At 54.2% G+C, this 22101-nt stretch overlaps 3 protein-coding genes across 4 annotated transcripts; all 3 read left to right on the forward strand.

Moving 5' to 3' along the window:
- Positions 1–1602: 1602 nt before the first annotated feature.
- Positions 1603–6328, forward strand: PROB1 (proline rich basic protein 1). Its single transcript, XM_036241234.1, has one exon. The coding sequence runs from the start codon at positions 1873–1875 to the stop codon at positions 4930–4932; it is 3060 nt and encodes a 1019-aa protein (XP_036097127.1). The 5' UTR covers positions 1603–1872; the 3' UTR covers positions 4933–6328.
- A 712-nt stretch (positions 6329–7040) lies between these two features.
- On the forward strand, positions 7041–9361 carry MZB1 (marginal zone B and B1 cell specific protein). Its single transcript, XM_036241382.1, has 4 exons — positions 7041–7244; positions 8320–8438; positions 8798–8908; positions 9005–9361. The coding sequence occupies exons 1-4, from the start codon at positions 7041–7043 to the stop codon at positions 9159–9161; spliced, it is 591 nt and encodes a 196-aa protein (XP_036097275.1). The 3' UTR covers positions 9162–9361.
- Positions 9362–12310: 2949 nt separating this feature from the next.
- Positions 12311–21637, forward strand: SLC23A1 (solute carrier family 23 member 1). Of its 2 annotated transcripts, none has more exons than XM_036240705.1 (14): positions 12311–12361; positions 12996–13130; positions 13560–13717; positions 14485–14573; positions 14739–14806; positions 14979–15160; positions 15292–15412; positions 15648–15804; positions 16123–16270; positions 16718–16823; positions 17097–17226; positions 17326–17469; positions 17921–18016; positions 21269–21637. In XM_036240705.1, the coding sequence occupies exons 1-14, from the start codon at positions 12326–12328 to the stop codon at positions 21514–21516; spliced, it is 1818 nt and encodes a 605-aa protein (XP_036096598.1). In that variant the 5' UTR covers positions 12311–12325; the 3' UTR covers positions 21517–21637. The 2 variants fall into 2 exon arrangements, with proteins under 2 accessions (XP_036096598.1, XP_036096599.1); XM_036240706.1 differs by having other exon boundaries at positions 12326–12361; positions 14739–14818.
- Positions 21638–22101: the final 464 nt, after the last annotated feature.

Genomic DNA, 22101 nt, shown 5'->3' on the forward strand with positions numbered 1-22101 from the left:
CACCCTGTATTTAGTCCCTGTCTATATAAACAGCCATGTGTGTGTGAGAGTGAGAGAAAAAGAAACCCCTGACCAGAGACTTCAAAGATGGTGGGTTCCAGGGCCACAATAAATTTGGGAAGTCAGTTTCCATGACAAAACAAAAATGTTATATTGGGAATTACACGTGCAACTTCTTACATTTTCCCCAAACAGAAGCTCATCAGTCTTCACAAATGGGAGGAAGGGAAAAGAATAATGCCATGTCTTTTTTTTTTTTAAATAAAGCTGAAACTTTTTTTGTTGTTACAGATGTTTCTCCTTTTTCCCCCATTGACACCCTCCTCCCCATCTTCCCCCCCACCCCCGTCCCCAGCTTTGTTGTCATGTCCATTGGTTATACATATATGCATATAAGTTCTGTGGTCTCTCTCTTCTCCACCCCCACCTGAAACATTTTCTTTTTAATTTTATTTATTTGTTTAATCCTCATGTGAGGATATGTTTTTTCATTGATTTTTAGAGAGAAAGGAAGGGGGGGAGGACATAGATCGGTTGCCTCCCATATGTGGCCTGACAGGATCAAACCTGCAGCCTAGGTATATTCCCTGACTGGAAATTGAACCTGAAACCTTTTGGTGCATGGGATGATGCTCCAACCAACTGAGCCACCCAGCCAGGCCTGCCATGTTTTTAAGGTGGGGAAACAGTCTGTGAAGGGGCTATGACTTACTGAAGTTGCACATTAGGGCTAAATTTGATGGACAGGCTTCATCCTTTCAGAAGCCATCACTGATGGCTAGGTGATCATAGGGACTAACCCAGGCAGGGGACTTACTTGGAAAGCTGAGTCAGATTTGTCAAGTCTAGCCTTCCCTGGGTCATTGTGAGGGTAAGTGCACAGGAGGGGCCAGTGCTCTTGCTCCAAAGTCAACTGGGGGCCTGAGTCATAGCAGGACCTTGAAACCAGAAGTTTATGGGCAAATGGTGCCCATTGTCTGTCCCAGAACACTTACAGGTGGTAGCTGCTTCCCCACCAGTACCTGTCCCCAGGGCTAGTACTGAGGTGGTGGGGCCTGAAATGAGGAGTACAGGGCTATTCCTGCCTCAGAGGGACTTCAGGGAGGGGACCACAGCTACCTGAAATATTCCTAAGAGCGCACACATCAGCATCCAGGGCTTGTCCTGGTTGCCAAGGTAGCCTATGAAAGAACTGTCCACTCCAACCCCTTCCAATAAGTTCCCATTAAAGGCAGTGGGTCCCGCCAGGGTCAGCACCTTCCTGAGGCCCCAGCACACCTTCTGGAGTTGGGTGAGCCCTCCAAGCATGCTCCTCTATCAAAGGTTGTGGTGTGACGGGTCAGGGAAAGTGGGTGCACTCTTAGGATCTCCAACTGGGATAGGATAACAGGGCCAGAGAGGAGGGGTGCCACTACCATGATGGGAAGGCACTGAGGGCTGAGGGGAAGATGAAAATGCTGGCAAGACCCGAGTTGCCTGACCTGAAGGTCTGGTGCCCTGGCTCACACACTAATCCACATGCCATAGTGCTTGACCTCAGGCAGGCCCCCACTCAACCTCAGTTTCCTCACCTGTGATGAATGGAGTTGGACCTACCTCCTGCCTCCAAGTTGGACACCTGCCTTCCAGTCATCAAAACCTGGAATGCCACCCCAGGCGCTCCAGCCCGCGCCAGAGGAGAAGGGGCTTGGAAGGGTAGGCCCAGGGTCCAGGTCACTCGTGCTGGTGACACCGCTGGCTCAGGAGCGGACGCGGCCGCTTTAAGGCGTGGTGACCCCACGGCATCCGCGGGCGGGGCGGGGATAGCGCTGGCGTCCGCGGCTGAAGCGGAGGCGAACGCGAGGAAGGTAGTGTGCGGCGTGCGGCCCCACCATGCTGATCGCGCTCGCCCCGCCAGCCCTGCCCGGGCTCACAGGTCAGCTACCCTCGGCCCCCGCGCGGCGCCAGGACTCCTCCGGTTCGTCAGGCTCGTACCACACGGCTCCGAGTTCTCCAGAGCCCCCGGACGTTGGGCCGGACGTGGAGGGCCGGGCGAATTGGCCCCGGGTGGCCCCTGCGCTGGGGGCGGGTGCGCAGCCTCGCCTGTCCGTCAGCGCCCAGAATAGCCGCCAGCAGCTCCAGCCCAGCTCGGGTTTCCCGCGAGGCCCGGGCTCAGGCCCGCGGCCGCCCCAGCCCCAGCTGCGCATGCTGCCGTCGGGGGAGATGGAAGTCATCTTCGGCGCCGGGGCCCTGTTTAGCCCCTCCGACTCGGCGGATAGAGAGGTGCAACAGCTCACTGCGCGGGCTTTCCACAGCCCCTCTCCGCGGGTGTCTCCCGCCCCCGCCGCGCCACAGCCCCAGGCCTCCGACGGTGGTTCCCGCTGGGCCACCTACCTGGAGCTGCGGCCCCGCGGGCCGAGTCCTGTCACCCCAGCGCAGTTCGAATGTGTGGAGGTGGCTCTGGAGGAGCGTGCCGCGCCCGCTAGGCCCCGTACGGTGCCCAAGCGTCAGATCGAGCTGCGCCCTCGGCCCCGGAGTCCTCCGCGGGAGGCCGGCGCGCCGCACCCGCGACTGCTCCTGCGCACCGGCTCCCTGGACGAGTCTCTGGGCCGCCTGCAGGCCGCCGCGGGCCTCGTGCAGACGGTGCTGGCCAGAAAACTGAACCCCGAGACCCCGGCCCCAAGCAGCTCCACCTTCGGGCCCAGGGAGCAACCAGAGCCGGAGACCCGGAAAGTGGCCCCAAGTACCCGTTTGGTCCAGGAGGATGGCAGGTCTCGGCCACCCCGCGTACACTATAGTTCAGCCTCTGCCAGGGTCCCACGGCCATGGCCCAGCCTCCGCGAACGTGCGATTCGGCGTGACAAACCCGCGCCCGGAACCGAGCCACTGGGTCCGGTGAGCTCCAGCATCTTCCTGCAGTCAGGGGAGAAGACCCAGGAGGGTCACAACCAGGAACTCAAGACTAGGTTCCCGGGAGAGACTCCGGAACGAACCGTTCTGAGGCCTCAAAGTCCGCCTTTCGAGTCCAGGGACCCCTGGGAAGTTCCAAGTAAGGCTGTGAAGCCGAGGAGCCCATCCCCGCTGTGGCAGGCTCCAAATGGGACTGTGCAAGGTTCTCACTGCCTGGCCCCCCAGAACCTGTCCCAGTGGAATCGGGCTAATCGGAGGGTTAGTAGTCCCTCCTTCCCAGAGGCATCCTCCCCATGGGAAAATCAGGATCCTACAGTCGAGAAAACTGTCAGCAGAAGGAGCCCTTCTCCTCCGACCCTTTCCCAGTGGAATCCGGGTGTTGCCAAGGCAGGAAGCCAATCCCCTGAAGCTCATTCATTGTGGGAGGTTCCGCATCCCTCAATCGGAGCTACCGTAGAGGGGAGTAGGAGCCCGTCCCCGCCGGCCTTGTCCGCATGGGAGGCTCCAGATCGTCCTGTTGGGACCTGGAGCCCATCGCCCCAAGAGACATGGGATTCCAAAATGCAGGGTTCATCAATAGTCTCTACGCAGGAAGTTTTGAATGGCATAGTCCAGGGGGAGCTGGCCCCGCCTATACCATCTGCACCCAGGCCTTCAGAGCTAACAGAAGCTCAGAGTCCTCCCACGCGGGACCTGCCGAATCTTGCCTTCCAAGACAGTCAGCCGTCACCAGAGGTGGCTGCACCTGAGCTGCCCCTCAGTCGCCTAGTGGGCACCATGGATTTGGATGCGCGCGGGGAAGCCTTGGGCCCTGGAGAAGCGGCCTCCGGACGCCCGCGCGTGGCTATTCCGCGGCCCTGCGACATGCGCAAGATGGTGAAGACCACATACGCACCGAGCTTCCCGGCGGGAACCACAGGCTCAGGACTGCCTGCGCCTTCTGCGGATCCCCACCGAGAGGAGGGTGATGTGTCCAAGATGCAAGAGCCCCAGGGGCTGGAGACTCCCACCCCAGCTCACTACACTTCCGTTTATCTCAAGGACTTTCTCCCGGTGGTGTCGCACCCCTATGAGCCCCCAGAGCCATCCCCCAACACAAACCCCCCGGAGGCTTCGCAGCCCAACGGGGTCCTGCGGCGGAGGGCAGAAAACAGCACAGCGAAACCCTTTGCGCGCACTGAGATCCGTTTGCCTGGTGTCCTGGCTTTGGGTCTTGGGCTGAAGGGAACCCGGGGAGTCTCGGTGCGCGGTCCTGGAGGAGAGAACCGGGTTACGGAGGCCCAGCGTCTTGTCCCCGACAGCGAGGGTCCGACCAGACCTCTAGGTGGAGCTCGCTCCTTACCACAAAGGTCGTCCCTAGGGCCAGCAGGGGCCCAACCAACTGGACCACCCCGCTCCAGCTCCCCTCAGGCGCACCCTAGCTCTAGCCCTGGGAGAACACCCAAATTGGAGACTCCCCCTTCGGCCCCCGAGCCTGCGACTGCCGTCCAGTCGCCCCTCCTGCGGGAGCCCCAGGCGTTGGCGGGCAGAATGGCCCCGCCCCAGCCCAGAGCAGCATCGGCGCCTCCGATGGAGCGGCCCCCGGAAGGCCCCTCCCAGGGGGCACGCAGGCCACCTGGAGCCGCGCACACGGGGAAGGTCCTGGTGGACCCCGAGAGCGGCCGCTACTACTTTGTGGAGGCGCCCCGGCAGCCTCGGCTACGGCTGCTCTTTGACCCCGAGAGCGGGCAGTACGTGGAGGTGCTTCTGCCTCCCTCACCCCCGGGGCCACCCCGACGCATCTACACCCCATTGGCCCTGAACCCCGGCCTTTACCCGCCCGCCTATGGGCCTATCCCTGGCCTCTCACTGCCACCATCCCCAGGCCCACCAGCCTTCAGCGGCACCCAGCCACCCTGGGCCTCCGAGGCGGGGTCCCTGGACGGGATGTACTACCTGCCAGTGAGTGGGACACCCAGCCCCGCACCTCCTCTGCTCCTCTGTGCTCCTCCCACCAGCTTGGGTCCGGTCCAGCCTGGCAAGGGCTCCTTGTTCCCCGTGTGAGACCCCAGGGCCTTATCCCCATGGTGTTGGGGCCTGCCTATGGCCTTGAAGGTTCAGACATCCAGTCCCCTACCCTTCTTTTCTTCTGTAACCTTTTCTTTACCCATCTCATCTAGTCCTCAGACTGGAAGTTACCTTCAGAGAATGTATCTGAGACCCTGGGGGTGATGGAGTTGGAGCTCAGGAAGTGACTGCCTTTCTTCCACAACAACATTGTATACCCCTTTCCCAAGCATTCCCAGAGTGTGGTGTGTTTGTATGTGTACATGTGTGTAAAAGTGAGGAGTCTCAGGACTTGTCTCCTGGAGCTGACCCTAGGGGGTGTTGGCGTTCCCTAGGAGCAGCAGGGGACAGAGCTGAAGAGGTAGTAGCTGTCTGTCCCCCCTGAAGGTGGGCCCAGCTGAGGTGGAGCAGGCTAGTGAGCATCTGCAAGATGGAGGGAGAAGGACTCTGGCTATCAGATCTGTTATTCTTAGGGAAAGGATCTAAGTCTTGGCCTGGGAGGCTGTGAGGGAAAGTGACTAGTGCAGCCAGGCCAGGCTGTGTCTGAGAAAGGGAGCTGTGGGGCAGCAGGTGAAGGTGGAGCAGGGAAGTAATATAGGAAGGGCAGTGGAGGGTCAGCTGGGATATGGGGGTCCTAGGGGAGAAGTGGGGAAATGGCTGGAGTCCCTAGCTGGGAGTCCCACCCTTTATTCTCCCCTCAACCCCAGCCTCTGACTTGGCTTCTCTAAGCCCTCAGAGCTGAGCTGGCTCTTCCTGGGTAGGGAGCAGATGAAGTGAGTCATCAGGAAGGACTTACAAGAAGGATGAATGGTTGAGTTACTGTCCCAGAGGAGACTCTTGACCCCTTTGGGTGGGGTAGAGGGTGGGTTAGGGCTGGCAGTATAAGAATGCCTCTGTGTGGGGCAGGCCAGAGAGACTTGGAGCCCTCAGCTGGTTTTACTCTCCCAGTAGCAGTGTGGCAACCATGCCCGGAGAGGCATTGGCTTTGCAGGCTGGTCACAGCATAGTAAGGGACAGGACCCAATTGCCCTGAGATTCCACAAACCTCTGAGGAGGACAGAGGGAGATGCATGGAGTGGGTGGGAGGTGCTCTCTGCATGGTTCTGCATGTAGTTCTGAGCTTGAAGTGCCTGGGTCTTGCTTGACAGGTATGTGATGTGATGAGTTTGAGGAAGAAGAGTGTCCATTAGAAGCAATGTTAGGAATGGAGATGAATGCCTTCCTTAAGTTCCATGCCCCTGGGGGGCCTGGGTCCCTTGGAGTCCCTACCCCCCTGCCTTGAACTGGAAGCTGACCGGGAAAACTATGAGCCAGAAAAACCTGGACATCTTTTTGTGGCCAGAGATGCTGTTTCCAATAACATGGTGGGCCCTGGACCCATCACCTCATCCTGGTGAGCAATAAATCACTGACCCAATGAGCTGTGATGGCTGGAACAACTGGTGTAAGGTGTCTGATTTCCTGCTGTGGCCCTTAACCACCCCCACAATGCCCTTTCATGCCCGGATACAGCCTGGGTGAAGGGAACCCTAGGGTTCAGGGCAAGAGACCATGAGTGTCTTTCATACACTGTGGTGTCCCTGCCAGTGAATTTGCCTCCCAGGGAGGGACCCTTAGGCTGGCAACAATACCTGTGGCATCATTCCTCCTGGTGGCTGAGTGGCCAGTGGGCTTTGGGGTCAATCAGGCCTGGGTTCCAATTTCAGCATGGCCCCTTTGGATATGAAGCCTTAGATTTGTCATTTCTTTCTGAGCCTTTGTGTCCTTGGGGATAGAATAAAGATGACAGTAACCAACTGCCTCCTCCCCCAAGTTACTCAGTACAGCACCTGCCACATGGCCAGATCTCAGGACCTGGGAGGTATCAGCCTTCATGTGTCCTTGCCCAGACCCAGCCACTCTCCTTGCCTCACTGTTCTCTAACTGTGAAATGAAGCTAAATTGGCTGGAGTTGGGTCCCACTAAAGGAGGTGCATATGTGGCATCTCTTGGGGGAAGGGAGAAAATGGGAGGGGTGAGGTGTCAGTTCTCCATTGGTCTGGGTCAGGCGTTCTGGGGAGGTCCCCACTGCACACACCCAGACACCTGCATCCCAACCACGGCCCATGATCACTGAGCCAGCTCCACGAACCATGAGGCTGTCACTGACACTGCTACTGCTGCTACTGGGGGCCTGGGCTATCACAGGGGGCCTCGGGGACAAGGCTCCGCTCACAGCCACCGCCCCCCAGCTGGACGATGAGGAGAAGTATTCAGCTCATATGCCTGCTCACTTTCGCTGTGATGCCTGCAGGGCGGTGGCCTACCAGGTGAGTCCCTTCCCCAAGCAGTTCCCCTGCTCTGGCCTCCTAGAGCCAGACCCCTTCATCTACTGCAGATTGCACCACTGGCCTTTGATCAATCCCTAAACCCCCACCCCCACCATTCAGCTAGAGTCAGCCTTCTATAATATTGCCATTTTCACCTCACCTGAACCTCCATGCCTCAGTTTACTCATCTGTCTGCCCAACAGGGACCAGACCGTCTGGGACACCACATAGTATTGTGATACTTCAGAGAGTTACCAACTTGTCGTCTCAGACTCCTCTCTTTTCTAGGCCCATCCTCAGGCCTGGACCCCTTCCTAAAATATGACTGAGGAGCATTGGTGTATGTGTGCATGTGTGCTGAGTGCATGAATATATGAGTATATGTGTGCCTGAGTTCACACACAAACCTGTCAAGCGTGCCTAAGTACTTCTGTGTGTGTGAGGCGGGGACCTATGAGTACACGTGTCATTGAAGAATGGTCTATGGTTTTTTCTCTTCTGGTTTTTGTGGTTTGAAATAGTATGCACCACCCTGGCCAGTTTGGATCAGCGGTTAGAGCGTCAGTGTGCGAACCCGGAGAGTCCCTGGTTCAGTTCCCACTGAGGGCATGTATGTACCTCGGTTGCAGTTTGTCCCTGGCCTGGGTTGGGGTCGTGTGAGTGGCAACCACTCGATGTGTTTCTCTCTCTTTCTTCCTCCTTCTCTCCCTCTCGCTCCATCTGAAGATAAATTGCAAAAATGTCCTCGGGTGAGGATAAAAAATTTTTTAAAAAATAGTGTGCACTGATGAGCAGGTGTGCCGTGGGGGAGGGACCTCAGTGCCAGGCCTAACCTTCCACCTCAGCATTTCCCACCCACCCACCCCATCGCAGGAAAGTGGTTTCTGCTTCAGCTGGCCAGGTCCCAGCTTTCCGGACCTGGGGGAGGACCCTAAGGCCTGCCTCACAGGTGTTTCCTGCTCTAAAAGCTCACTCACTCCCACCTCATTCTTCCCCAAAGGCCCAGGCTCCTGTCCTCCCCTCCCCCACACTGAGCAGTCCCTAAACCCTGACTCTCAGCCCCTCCCTGTTCCAGATGTGGAAACATCTGACAAAGGCAGAGGCCAAACTTCACACCCCCAGGGGGCGTCAGGCACTGAGCGAGTCGGTATACACAGACGTTCTGGAACGGAGCTGCTCCCACACCTGGCAGGAGTGAGTTGAAAATCCAGGCCCTCCCTTCCTCCTCCAGGGGCAGGGCTTGGTGGGTGGAGGTCCCCACTCTCCCACTCACACCACATGCTCACTCCACTAGGGTGTGTCCAAGGTAGGGGGCTGGTTGGGACCAAGCCTAAGCTCTAGAGCTGGGAGCAAGTAGAAGGGTAGGTGGCCAAGGGACAAGGTCATGGTCCAGGAGCTTCCCCCTCTGGTCTTCAGTCTTCCACCAGGGAGGATCAGAATCTGGGCACTGAACTCAGCAAGGGCCCAGTGTGCCCAGCTTCATGTGGAAGCAGGTCCCCCGCTGGCCAGGCTCTCACCAATGCTGCGCTGCTCTCCTTCCCCACTGCTTCCAGCTACGGGGTTCGAGAAGTGAACCAGGTGAAACGTCTCACAGGCCCAGGGCTTAGCAATGGGCCAGAGTCAAGCATCAGCGTGGTGATCACGGGAGGCCCCTGGCCCACCAGGTAGGACAGGAGGGAGGGGTTGGGATGGAGCCCTTGGAACTTTAGTCTGTCTCATGTGGGCCAGCAGAGTCTGAGGCTCCTTTTGGGCTCCCCTAGGCTCTCCAGGACATGTTTGCACTTCTTGGGGGAGTTTGGAGAAGACCAGATCTATGAAGCCCACCAACAAGGCCAAGGGGCTCTGCAGGCACTGCTGTGTGGAGGCCCCCAGGGGCTCTGCCCAGAGGAGGCACCAGCCACAAAGGCAGAGCTGTAGTCCAACTCCTCCTTCTCTTGGTGACCAGCCCCTGAAGACGGTGGGGGCTTCTTCTGGATCTGCCCACACCTTTCTCCAGGCTGCCTGAGGACTGCGAGGCCTTGCTCTGCTGTGCTACCACTCTCCCTCCTCCTCCAGATCTGAAGAACTGGGGCCTGGGCGGGGGCCAAGGCCTTCCCCTCCGGATGCAAATAAAACTCAGTGACCTCGATTCCTTCTCTCTGCAAAATGTGCTTGGGGGCTGGGAGGACAGACATTGGTGTTTCTGCTGATGTCACTCCTAGAGAGGGCCAAATTCCTACAAATTTCCCAGAGGTAAGTGAAATCTGTCACGGTTGGAAATGTCAGTGAGTAGTCAAAGGCATATGGATCCAGTTATGTGAACAGTGAAACCCCTGATCCATCTGTTGTAGACCAACAAGACAGACCAGACTCAGACTCCAAACTGAGTTCAAATTAAGAGAGCCTTATTAGCTGCGCGGCGACTGTCCCATCCTATGCAGAGGAGAGAGCAGCCCCGAGCTCATGGGGAGGGTTGCTCATATAGTTGTCTTAGCCCCTGTTAAGGAATTTGGGCTAAGGGTTTGCGAGCAAGCAAGCAGGTACAGAAGCAGATATTTGCAGTTAGCTGTTATGCCTGAGGGAGCAAGCAGTTTCTGTGTACACAAAGCAATGGTTATCTATACAATGCAGTGGTTATCTATAAGTAGCTAGTTCTTGCCATTCTCTTAAAATCCAGGGGGTAAGGTCTGCCTAATGGGAAAAAAATTTACTGTACGTTCACATAGCATGTGTTTGTTCTTTACACATCATGAGAAAGAAAAACCACGGATAACTCCTTAAGAAAGCCACCTTGTGGACACGCCTACTGTAACCACTGGGTGATATTGGCTCTCCCAGAACAGTAGTCTCACTGGGTCTAAGCCCAGCGGCCAATCACTTCTGACACCAGCTGGCATGGTTGAGCCCTCAGTGCCCGCCTGGGACAAGGTGGGGCAGGGTTCCTGGAATGGGCTGGTTTTAGCATCTTGGCTCTAAGTCCTGCTCTCCCCAGAAACTATTGTGTCCTGGGGCTCTTCCCTTAGCAAATGGAGAAACAGGCCCCACTTGGAGCCCACCTACCTGGGTCTGGGAACCTGGGGTCAGGTGATGTTACAACTTGAAATTTCCTTTGTGATTGTCTCTCTGCCTTGGGAGGTAGACAGAACAGACACTCTAATCCCCAGATGACACAGATGCAGAAACCAAGGCTTAGGCAAGAAAAGAGGCTCAGGACCAGTCCCAGGCTGAGTAGTGGTGCCTTAGTCCCAGGGCTGGGACAGGATTCAGATTTGGGGGGGGTGGGAAAAGGTCATTGCTGTAGGAATAGGGGTACCCCAAGCATGCCCTGACCTCTCCAGCTTTTCTGAACTACACTGCAGCCCAGCCCCCTAAATCTCATCACCAGTTTCAGTTCCTGATCTGCCTGAGCCACCCGTTCTAGCCTTACACCCCCGCCCCCCAACCTAGGCACCAGGAAGGTAGCCACAGCCAAGGAATAGCCGAACCACTTCAGGTGTGGAGTTGGAGCCTGTGACGTGGCCCTGTGTTTACGTGGAATCTACATCTGAATCTGGGTGTTGAGTCCTTTGTGCGCCTACATCCGAGACCCTGTGCAACTTCAAGGCCTTGTCTCTGTGTGGTTGAACTGAGTGTCCAGGGGACTGCGAGAAGCATGCTCTGTCTCCTCAGCCCCCTGGGGAGTGCTGGGGCTGAGAGGGTGGGAAGGAAAGTGCTGAGAAGCAGCTTTGAAACTTCAAACTGGTCTGACCACTTTGGGAGCCTGGGAGCAGAAGCCGAGAAGGGAAGAGGAGAGAACAGGCAAACAGAGGAACAGGCTGGAGGCTGACAGGCCCACGGATTCAGGGCTTTGGCATGAAGCTACTTCCCAGCTGGAGAGCAGTGCTGCCTGTGGGCCCTCTGGGCCTGGCCTGGCCATGGGCACAGCAAACCAGAAGTAGGTGGGCCCTAGAGGGGCTGGGGCTGGGGCAGCACTGTGGGGAGCAGAACCTTGGGCCTAGACAGCACTAGCTGAGAAGCCTCAACCCCTCAGCCCCTCAGCCCCTCAGCACCTGGACAAAGACAAGCGGGTCTAGGGCTGGCTGTGGGGTGGTGTAACCTGAAGTCACACAGGGCCTAGCGCTGAGAAAGGCCCCAGGCTGTGTCTAAGGCTCTGCTGTGGCTGTCTTAAAATGTGTAATATTTTTGGGTCCTGGCCAGTTTGGCTCAGCGGACCAGAGAGTCCTGGGTTCGGTTCCCGCTAGGGGTATGTACCTCCAAAAAAAAAAAAAAATGTGTAATATTTTTGGAACAGGCACCCTACATTTTCATTTTGGACTGGGTCCTGGGTGAGGAGGGAAGGGAATCCCTGCCCTAACACGGGACAAGGACAGGCAAGGCCTTGGTGGGTCCTTCTCCAGAGGTTCACCTGTCGTGTGCCTCAGGGGCACTGAGTGCTGAGCTGCGGTGGCGGGAGGGGGGTGCCTAATTACATTTAATGTTTGATTTACAGCAGAAATGCAGGAGTTCAGGCCAACCTGAATTTTAGAAATATTTTCTAAAATCTTGCTATCTGTGTGGCCTTGGTCAAATCACATCTCGTAATCTGTTTCCTCAGCTGTAAAAGAGATTAACCCTGCCCAGCACCTCGGGTTAAACACAACACATAGGTGTTGCCTGGTACACAGTCATTCCTGAATAATGAGAGTGGTTATGATGATGATAATGATTAACTTGTTATTAATATTCAGACAGTGACATAATAAGTGCCTATTTCTACTTCTTTTTCTGTCATCTCAAACCGAGCTTGGTAAACTTCCAAGGCTATCCACACCTCACCCCCGACTCTGGCCCTCTCCTGGAAAACAAGAGGAAGCCCCTGTCCAGGCTCAGGTGCGGGCAGTAGGTGAATGTGGCAGAGGCGTGGGCAGCCTTTGCCACTCTACTATGATCAGAGTTAATACATTACCTCCACTGGCGTCCTGCTTTCACAATCTCGATCAGAGATGGGGATTTGGTTACAGATTTACTTCGAACAATGTCTGATATGTGGAGTAAAGTCCTCCTTTGCCTGTCTATAGCCATCCCTCTTCTCTTCAGGAACTGCTCATACCTGTGTCCCAAAGATGAGGGCCCAGGAGGAACTCGAGGGCCAGACACAGGTGCTGGGGGATGGGTGGGAACTGGGTGGGGGCAGGGAGGAGTGGGGGCTAGCAAGACTGCACAGGCCTTCTCCCTGGAGGGCAGAGACAAAGGTCTGATAAACTTGATCAAGAGTGACTGTTCCAGGCTGAACATGGCAATTGGGGGATGGGGTGGGGGTAGCAGTGGGGGTAAAGGCAATTGGGGACTGGCTGACTCCAGCTTGAGGGCCAGTAGAGGCACAACCTACCCTCCCACAATGACACCCCAAGGACCTCCAAAGAGCAGAGGTGAGACCAGATTGGGCCCAAAAGGCCTATCCACAGTCTCCAGCTTTTTGGCCCCCTTTCCTGGTGTCCCCCCAAGCCTTCTGACTTAGGGGCCCATTCCCTTGGCTAGAATGCCTGGATTCCAAAAACTCCATGAGCCAGCATAGTGAACTCACCCCACACAAAGCAATGTGAGGTGGGAGCCAAGTATACACAAGCCAAGGGAGAGCTGGGTAGATGAACTGTGAGGGAGGTGAGAACCCCAGGCTTGGACCCCATTCTGAGGAACTAACAGGCCACTCAGGCACTTGATTGATTCTGGGGCAGAACTGACTTTACCAGTGTTCACCTCTCCACCTGAGTTACTGTTCTCTGCTGCCCCCAGCATGAGGACCTGGGCTTAGCAGGGGCCCCCACGAAGGACCCTCCGGTGTCCCTGCCCACAGAGCCCAAGTTCGACATGTTGTACAAGATCGAGGATGTGCCACCCTGGTATCTATGCATCCTGCTGGGCTTCCAGGTGGGCTTCTCCCCAAGGGCCTCCCTACTGCATGCTTCCCAGAACCCCAGCCCCTCCCTAGCCACCAAGGTTATCTTGAGTAACAGGAAGAGAAACCTAAGGTAAGCAACAGTAACTGTCACCAAGCTGGGGTGGGGAAGAGAGGATTAACCCCCTAGGAGCAAGTATATCTTGCCAGGCAGACTGTCAGTGACAGGGAAGAGGGCCCACTCCACGAAGATGCTTGAGTAATTGGGGGGCAGATTAGTAATCTCCAGAGAGGTGAGCAGTAGCCCTCTGGGAATTCCCTGTGGGAGTGTCAGTCCTGGCTGGGTACACTGTCTAGGGCAGCATGGCTTCAGGCCCACTGAGGCAGGCATGAGAACGGTTAGGGGTCTCGTTTCCCTGTGAGCTCTGTGGCCTCATGCACCCCCCACCCACTCCCCCTAGCATTACCTGACATGCTTCAGCGGCACCATCGCTGTGCCCTTCCTCCTGGCTGAGGCGCTGTGTGTGGGCCGTGACCAGCACATGGTCAGCCAGCTCATCGGCACCATCTTCACCTGCGTGGGCATCACCACCCTCATCCAGACCACAGTGGGCATCCGGTGAGCTTCCCCACCCTCACCCTACACAGAAACACACACACAAACACGCAGCAGCAGCAGCAGGAACAGGAGCAGGTGGTTTCTCTCAGAGGACTCATGAGATAAAAAAATAAAAAGCTGCTCTCTGCCCCCACCTACTGCTTCTTCTCTCAGACCAGCCTTAGAGCCAGGCAGCTGGAGTCCTACCCTGGCACTCCTCAAGGACTAGGAGTCCATGGGTTTAAGGGTATGTGCCTTAGCTGGGCAAGGATTGGTCCTGGTGCCTGCTCACCAAGCTGGTTAAGTCCTACACAGGATAAAGAGGACCCCACTTGCTTCCCTGCTTCCAGAATCTGTGCAGGCTATTTCAATAGTCTGCCTTCCTGGGAGGGCCCCACCCCCTTGGGCACAACCCTAGGCCTGGGTGGCCAAAGCATAGTTGTTTGTGTGGTGAGAGGAGGGAGGGAGGTGGTGAGTGGTGCTTGGATACAAGAAATAAGCTGTCCACTTCTTTGCATGTGGCCTCTCACAGTGCAGGAACTGGTGTTGAGAAGGAAAGGGGTCGAGGGCTCCATTTGTTTCTTCCTTGGTCCCTAAAATGTTATAGTCCTGCCTGGGGCCTCTATGACTTCCCTATGTTCTGCTCTTGCCCTTGTCCCTCTGTCTCTGTTCCTATGTGTGATTCTTTCTGTCCTTCTCTCTCTGTGCTCCTGTCCTGGTCTCCCCTGTCTGTGTGTCCCTGCCCCCCACTGCACCCCACCCTTACTGCTCTGTGCTTCTCCTTCCAGGCTGCCGCTGTTCCAGGCTAGCGCCTTTGCATTTCTGATCCCAGCCAAAGCCATCCTGGCCCTGGAGAGATGGAAATGCCCCCCGGAAGGTGGGCACACTTCTGGGGTCTGTGCTGGAGAGGGGGGACCAGAAGCCTGGAGGTCTGAGTGACTGTTCCAAGTCCAGACACCAGGATGCATTCATGTTAGCATCTTCTCTCCCTATTTCTCTGTTCCCTGTTCATATGTATGTGTGTCCCTGTCTCTGCCCCCAGAGGAGATCTATGGTAACTGGAGTCTGCCCCTGAACACCTCTCATATCTGGCACCCACGGATAAGAGAGGTGGGTTCCCATGTGGAGTAGAAGAGATCTGGACTGAGGAGGGGCTAGATGGGAGTAAGGGCTGCGACTGAATTTGGAGATGCAATGTGGTAGTTCAGAGGCTCTTTTTTTAAAAAAATGTACAGGTCATGGCTTCTACAGAGTGACTTACAGCTGATCTTTGTTCTTCCAGGTCCAGGGTGCAATCATGGTGTCCAGCATAGTGGAAGTGGTGATTGGGCTGATGGGGCTTCCTGGGGCCCTGCTCAGCTACATTGGACCTCTCACAGTCACCCCCACTGTCTCCCTTATTGGCCTCTCTGTCTTCCAAGCTGCTGGTGACCGAGCTGGCTCCCACTGGGGAATCTCAGCTTGGTGAGCAGGCACCAGTACTAATCCTTGCCCAGCCACAGCCCCCTCACCCCCTACATTGCCTTCCCCCTTAGTCTTGTCTCCTGAGCCCAGCCTGGCCTACCAGCCATCTCTTCTTTGTGCCTCTGCCGCAGCTCCATTCTCCTGATTGTCCTCTTCTCCCAGTACCTGCGCAACCTCACCTTCCTGCTGCCTGTCTACCGCTGGGGCAAGGGCCTCAGTCTCTTCCGCATCCAGATCTTCAAAATGTTTCCCGTGAGGAATTGACAGGAAGCTGGGGCTGGGACTAGGGCAGGGGCTGGAATGGCAAGGGAACTAGAGCCAGAGCAGAGATGAAGTCCCAGCCAGGGACTGGAGCAGGTGCTGGGGCTGGGATCTAGGGCTGGGGCAAAGGCTGAGGCTAGGGTTAGGGGAAGGGCTGGAGTAGTCGGTTAGCTTGGAACAAGACCTGCAGGGTCCTCAGGGTGTGCCTTACCCTCCCCTATTTCAGATTGTGCTGGCCATCATGACTGTGTGGCTGCTCTGCTACATCCTGACCCTGACGGATGTGCTGCCCACAGACCCTACAGCCTATGGCTTCCAGGCACGAACAGACGCCCGAGGGGACATCATGGCTATTGCACCCTGGATCCGAATCCCCTACCCCTGTAAGCAACCTCACCTGGGCCCCTCTGACTCCAAATCAGACCATATATAAGGCCCCTGCTGAACCCAGTCCAGCTGATGATAAAACTAGCATCAACTGCACATGTATTGTGTGCCAGGCAGAGTGCTGTTTAACTCAGACAAAGCCTCACTGCAGAGCTTTGTGACTCTGAGTAATCCCAAATAAGCTCCCACAACTGTACAGTTCCCATCTCAGCTTGAGATTCCTTTACCCACCTCCCACCCCCAAAACTGCCCAGTCTACTTCCTAACCTACACAGGGTCACTGTATCCATCCTCCTGTCGTCCCCTCAACCCAGGTCAGTGGGGACTACCTACGGTGACTGCGGCTGCTGTTCTGGGAATGTTTAGTGCCACATTGGCAGGTATCATTGAATCCATTGGAGATTACTATGCTTGTGCCCGCCTGGCTGGTGCACCACCTCCTCCAGTACATGCTATCAACAGGTATGCCCATCTGCCCTTCCCAATACCTGATCTCCTCTGAGGCCACTCAGGAAGCAAATGTAGGTACAGGGTTGGGTCCCAAAAGGTGTGGACTTGGGCAAGTTACTAATTAATACTCTTCAGACCTCATTCTCCTTATGAAAATGGGGATGGTTGTTATCTCTCACCCTGGGTGTTGTGAGTAGTTGAGGAAATAATGAAGTCTGAGAAGAAACTAGTCATTGACAATCTTCCATGTGCCTAGCCCTCAATGTTTGTTCTTTTATGCAACCCCCATTTTATAAATGAGGACACTGAAACCCGGAATGGCCAAGGAGAGTAAGTGCCAGGGCACTGGACTAGCACTTAGACCTGGGCTCCTGGCTCCCAGACCTCCCTTTGGCCTGGAATGGGGACCATAATACAGAGCCTAGACCACATCCCTCTCCACGCTCCCTTTTCATACAGGGGCATCTTCACCGAAGGCATCTGCTGCATTATCGCAGGGCTGTTGGGCACAGGCAACGGGTCCACCTCGTCCAGCCCCAACATTGGCGTCCTGGGGATTACCAAGGTGCCACGCTGAATCAGAGCAGCACAGAGCCCCACCCCCATTCCATTTGCTGCAGACCCCACCCCAAGTCGGTCCCCACTTTGGCTTAGTCCCACCCAGTCTTTGAGAAGCCCTCTAGCTGCGTCAAGCCCCAGCCCATTTGTGCCTTGCTCTTATCGTAGGCCCCACCCACCCACCCCGCCCCGCCCCGCCCCATTCCTCCTGGAACTCACCCAGCCCCACCTCGCCTCGCCCCTTGGGTAAACATAGCCCCGCCCCCTGGCACTCTGGCAGGTGGGCAGCCGGCGCGTGGTGCAGTATGGTGCGGGCATCATGCTGGTCCTGGGTACCATTGGCAAATTCACAGCCCTATTCGCTTCGCTCCCTGACCCCATCCTGGGGGGCATGTTCTGCACCCTCTTCGGTGAGTGCTGCGCGCAGATCCCGGGTGACTGCGCGGTGGTGGAATGGAGGAGCCCACCCTGCCTGCGCCGCACCTTCAGCGGTTCTCCTGTGTCCTCAGGCATGATTACCGCTGTGGGGCTGTCCAACCTGCAGTTTGTGGACATGAACTCCTCCCGCAACCTCTTCGTGCTCGGATTTTCCATGTTCTTCGGGCTTACACTGCCAAATTACCTGGAGTCCAACCCAGGCGCCATCAACACAGGTGCCTCCACCTGTCTGAATGTTATGTTACTAGGGGTAGGGGAGGTGTAGGTGGGTCCAACCGTCCTGCCCAACGCTGGATGTTAGTCAGCAGCTAAGCTAATTAGCAGGTGTTCTTTACCAAGACACTTTCTGTGGACAGGTACTGAGCTTTACATGTGCTCATTTAATTTTCATAACAGCTCCACATGACAGACACTATTATCATCTCCATGTCACAGATGAGTAAAATGGGGCTTCAATGATTTGTCCCATGACATGTAGCAACTAGCAAAACTGACATTTGAATCCAGGGGTGGGAGAGGCAGAGGTGCAGATAGGCTTGAAAGTTGGGATTTGTACCGTTACAGCTCTATTGATGCTCAAGGAAGTCAGCAGACTGCACAAGTAGAGAGAAATCCCTGAGTTCTGGTTTCCAGATGACACCCACTGACCCTTGGTCTATTCCACAGGCATTCCTGAAGTGGACCAGATTCTGACTGTGCTGCTGACCACGGAGATGTTCGTGGGTGGGTGCCTAGCATTCATACTGGACAACACAGTGCCAGGTATGGGTCAGCCCTGGGAGGAAAACAGAACTTGGCTGGGCTCATCTGCACTCCAACAGATGGCCTCTGAACCAGAGCTATAACCAGGTCCAACGCAATGTAGACAGGGAGAACAGATGGGCTGGTGAAGTGCCCACTGGCTGGAGAGAGAAACCACTGGCCAGAGGCATAGACATGCCTCATAGATCTTGAAGAGCGTAGTCTAGGAGAGTAATTCCAGGGCCCTTGTCTTTTCTCCTCTATCTTTTGATAGCTACTGGGGTGAGGGGTGCCTTTATTAGGACAGATACAAATGCAACACTAATTTGTTGGCAAAACCCACCCCAAATATGCTAGTAACCTGCAACAGTGGCTACAAGAAGAGCCCTTTTCTCTTTGCTATTAGGGTTTTTTGCAGGGATTGTGGCGGTTCCTGAAAACCCTCCTGGACCACATTTATGTGCCCAGTAAATAAATAAAAACTAAATGTAACAAGGTGCTCTAGCAACAAGCGTTAACATTTACCAAACATCTTCTATGGGTCAGGTATAGAGCGAAGTCTCTCATCTTCAAAAAACTATTCTTGGAAGCAGAGACTATCAAATGACTCACCAAAGGTCACAACTTTTGCAGTTATAATTTTGCAAATCTGGGATCTTATTTTATTAAAAATATTTTTTCTTGCCCTGGCCGGTTTGGCTCAATGGTTAGAGCATAAGCCTGTGGTCGAGAGACCTGAGTTCGGTTCCCGCTAAGGGCGCATACCTCGGTTGCAGTTTGTCCCTGGCCCTGGACGGGTGGTGCGGGTGGCAACCACTCAATGTGTCCCTTTCACGTCGATGTTTCCCTCTCCCCCCTCCCACTCTATCTGAACAAAAAATGGAAAAATGTCCTCGGGGGAGGATAAAAAAAATTTAAAAAAAATTTCTTTATTGATTTGAGAGAGGGGTGAAGCGGGAGAGAGGAACATTGATGAGAGAGAACATCGATTGGCCGTCTCCTGCATGCCCCACAGTGGGGATTTGGCCCATAACCTGGGCATATGCCCTGACTGGGAATCAAACTCACGACCTCTTTGTGCATGGGTCAACGCTCAACCACTGAGCCACATCAGCTTGGCTACAAATCTGGGATTTTAAACAATGCCCATCTGATGCAGTCTACGGCCTGTGTCCTAGACATTCATTGCACCACACAACCTCTGCTGGAGGGTTTCCGGGGAACTGGAAGATCAAGGAAAGCTCCATGGAGACAGAGGTTAAAGATGCATTAGGAATGGGAGTAACAGGGTAGCCCTCTATCCCTACCACTTGCGAACTTGAACACGGTTGTGGACCCTACTTGCTTCCTTCTCTCTGAAGATACAGGTCAGAGGCTGGCTATGCACAGCTGATGGATTAGAGTGTGGGCAGGAAAGGGTCAGGGTTCCCTGGCACTTTTATGAATTTTAGACAGCATCAGATGATGAGGGAGGTCTTGGTAGTGGCTACACCTCAAGTACCTGATCATGGTACCCATCTCTCTTTATTTAGAGGAAGCTGGGCTGGGGACTGGAGCAGCCCATCTTGTGAACCCGATACAGGAAATTGGCAGTCTCAATGCCTAGGAAATCTGGGGAGATGGAGGGCACCAGTTGGGCAGCTATAAACTAAGGGGCTTCTCTGTGAGTTGGGTGGCTGGATTAAGTTAACCAGATGTTAAGTCTCAGACTGCCTTGTGGTGTTCCTCACATCCATCCCTTCAATCCAACTGTCCATCAGCAACCATCCTTGCCAGGGGATCATATATTATGCCACATAATCTTCAACAGTCCTTCAATATACACTGATGAGGAATCTGAACCTCAGATTAGTGAAATCACTTGCCTAAAGGAATACAACCTGGGTTCCAATCCAGGTTTGGCTAGCTCAGAACTCAAGTACTTACCATGGAATTGAGCAGCTTTCTTTTGTGGGATGGGAACACTTTGCTGATATACCACTTTGCATTTGCTTTCTCTTTACCCAGCCACAACTCAACCTTAGCGGGGCAGCCAATTTAGTTCATCAAATGCTAGAGGATCTTACCAGCTTGGCCCTGGGTTAGACACTAAAGAGGATGTGGGGGTGGGGGGGGGATGTTTAAGTCTGTTTTGAGGGGCTCCTAGCACAAGACAGGAAGTAAAACCGAGTTTAAAGCAATTCAGATCAATAAGATCAGTAAACCTGGCCTGGAGTAACCTGTAGGGTTTACTGGATGAGACTGGATGGTGCCTATAATGGAAGGGGCTTGAGGCAGAGAGAGCACTGCAGTTAGGGAGGGATATGAAAGGCAGGTGAGGGAACTCTGGGCTACCTGTTCTGTGTCTGGCAGTGATGGGGTGTGGGGGGAGATCAACCAACATAGTCCTGTGCCACACCTACATCCCCTCCCGCCCCCAGCACACCTGTGTTCTTAGTGCAGCCAGACCCAGCTCAAACAGTACCTCCTCCAAGTAGTCTTCCCTGAGGACCCCGGCCCTCCCCCAGTGCCCTCTCCTCGGACTCTGGGACACATTTCATTTGCATTACTCATGGGGTTCTCAGGCTGGACTGCTAGCATATGGAAATCTCACTTTTACCAGTAGATTTACACTGTGCCAGTCTTCATCAACCAGTCCTCTTGTGAAAGCCTCAGAGAGCTCGTGCAACCCTCCCCCATTTTGCAAGGCAAATTTCCCTAGTTGTAAAAAACCCCTACCACCACTACCAAAGATTTTACTTAGCTTGAATTTCTGAGGTTGTACTATAAAAACAAGAGTTTATTTTCCAAATATGAAGTATTAATACTGATTATAGTGTTTCCATATACAGCAACCTGCACACACACGTCTGGGCACTTTATGGTCCCCAGCAGCAGAGCGCGCGCGCACACACACACACACGTCCCATATTTAAGATGTAGGATGACAATTACTTAAACTTTCTGCCAGTTTCATCATAAAAATTTGTACAATAGTGCCTTTACACCCCCTTCAGATGTATTTGGAAGAAATAAGATAATGAAATCAAAGCACTTAGCACAGAACCTGACACACTGCAGGTACACAATAAACAATTATAACCAGTATCCTTTAGGGTTCCCTAGAGTTCTGGTCAAGTCAGGAGCTGAGAAATCATGGATTCAAGCTTTTATAACCAGAAGACACTTGAGAACAAGACACTCAATTCCAGAAGTCTGCTTCAGAACTAGGTGGGAAGGGGAGGCAGGTGATGGTGGCTGGCCCTGGTAAGTAACTCCACAGATCTTTTCCAGGGAGCCCAGAGGAACGAGGTCTGATACAGTGGAAAGCGGGGGCCCATGCCAACAGTGAGATGTCTACCAGTCTCAAGAGCTATGACTTCCCCATTGGGATGAACATGGTAAAAAGGATTGCCTTTCTGAAATACATTCCTATCTGCCCAGTCTTCAAAGGATTTTCTTCAAGGTCAAAAAACCAGTTTCCAGTTCCAGAGGATACTTCAGAAAATAGAGAAACTGGGACTGTGTGCACCAAGGTCTGAAAAATTACTCCCAGGAAAGGTAGGATATATTAGTCTGTGGCTTTTGTGGAAGGGCTGAAAAATCACATTCTTATACTTTAACAAAGAAAAACCAAACTACTCAGTTTCCATTTTTGTGACCTATTTGAGTATCTTCAAGGGAAAGTAAACTAGGTAAAAAGTCAATACATGAATTTTGAGAATTTCTTAGCTATTTTATAGTGAGTGGAACTTCCCAACTGTTGTTGGCCACTAAGAGGTTACATTATGCTGAAATACTGAGCCCTTCAGTCTTCTGGGTATCTGGGCAGAAGCTGGATCAACTGGAGGGCATGTGACATTAACTCCAGCTACTGGCAGGTAGCCTCTTCTATGCACTCCTGTACGCTGAACAAATAATACTTTGACATGGAAAAGGTTAAGAAATACTGATATAGCAACAAGAACAGGAAAAAAAATCCTCTCATATGCCTTGTTTCAATAATGGTAAAAAAATAAGAAAAGGATAATTTTAGTTACCCTATAACTATACCATATAGGCCCTGGGATGGTAATTTGTCCCAAGGACTTCAAAATCAAGTAGTGATGCTCTGTAACTTTCCATTT

The sequence above is a fragment of the Molossus molossus genome, unplaced genomic scaffold (assembly GCF_014108415.1).
Source record: "Molossus molossus isolate mMolMol1 unplaced genomic scaffold, mMolMol1.p scaffold_m16_p_4, whole genome shotgun sequence".
Classification (NCBI taxonomy): Eukaryota; Metazoa; Chordata; class Mammalia; order Chiroptera; family Molossidae; genus Molossus; species Molossus molossus.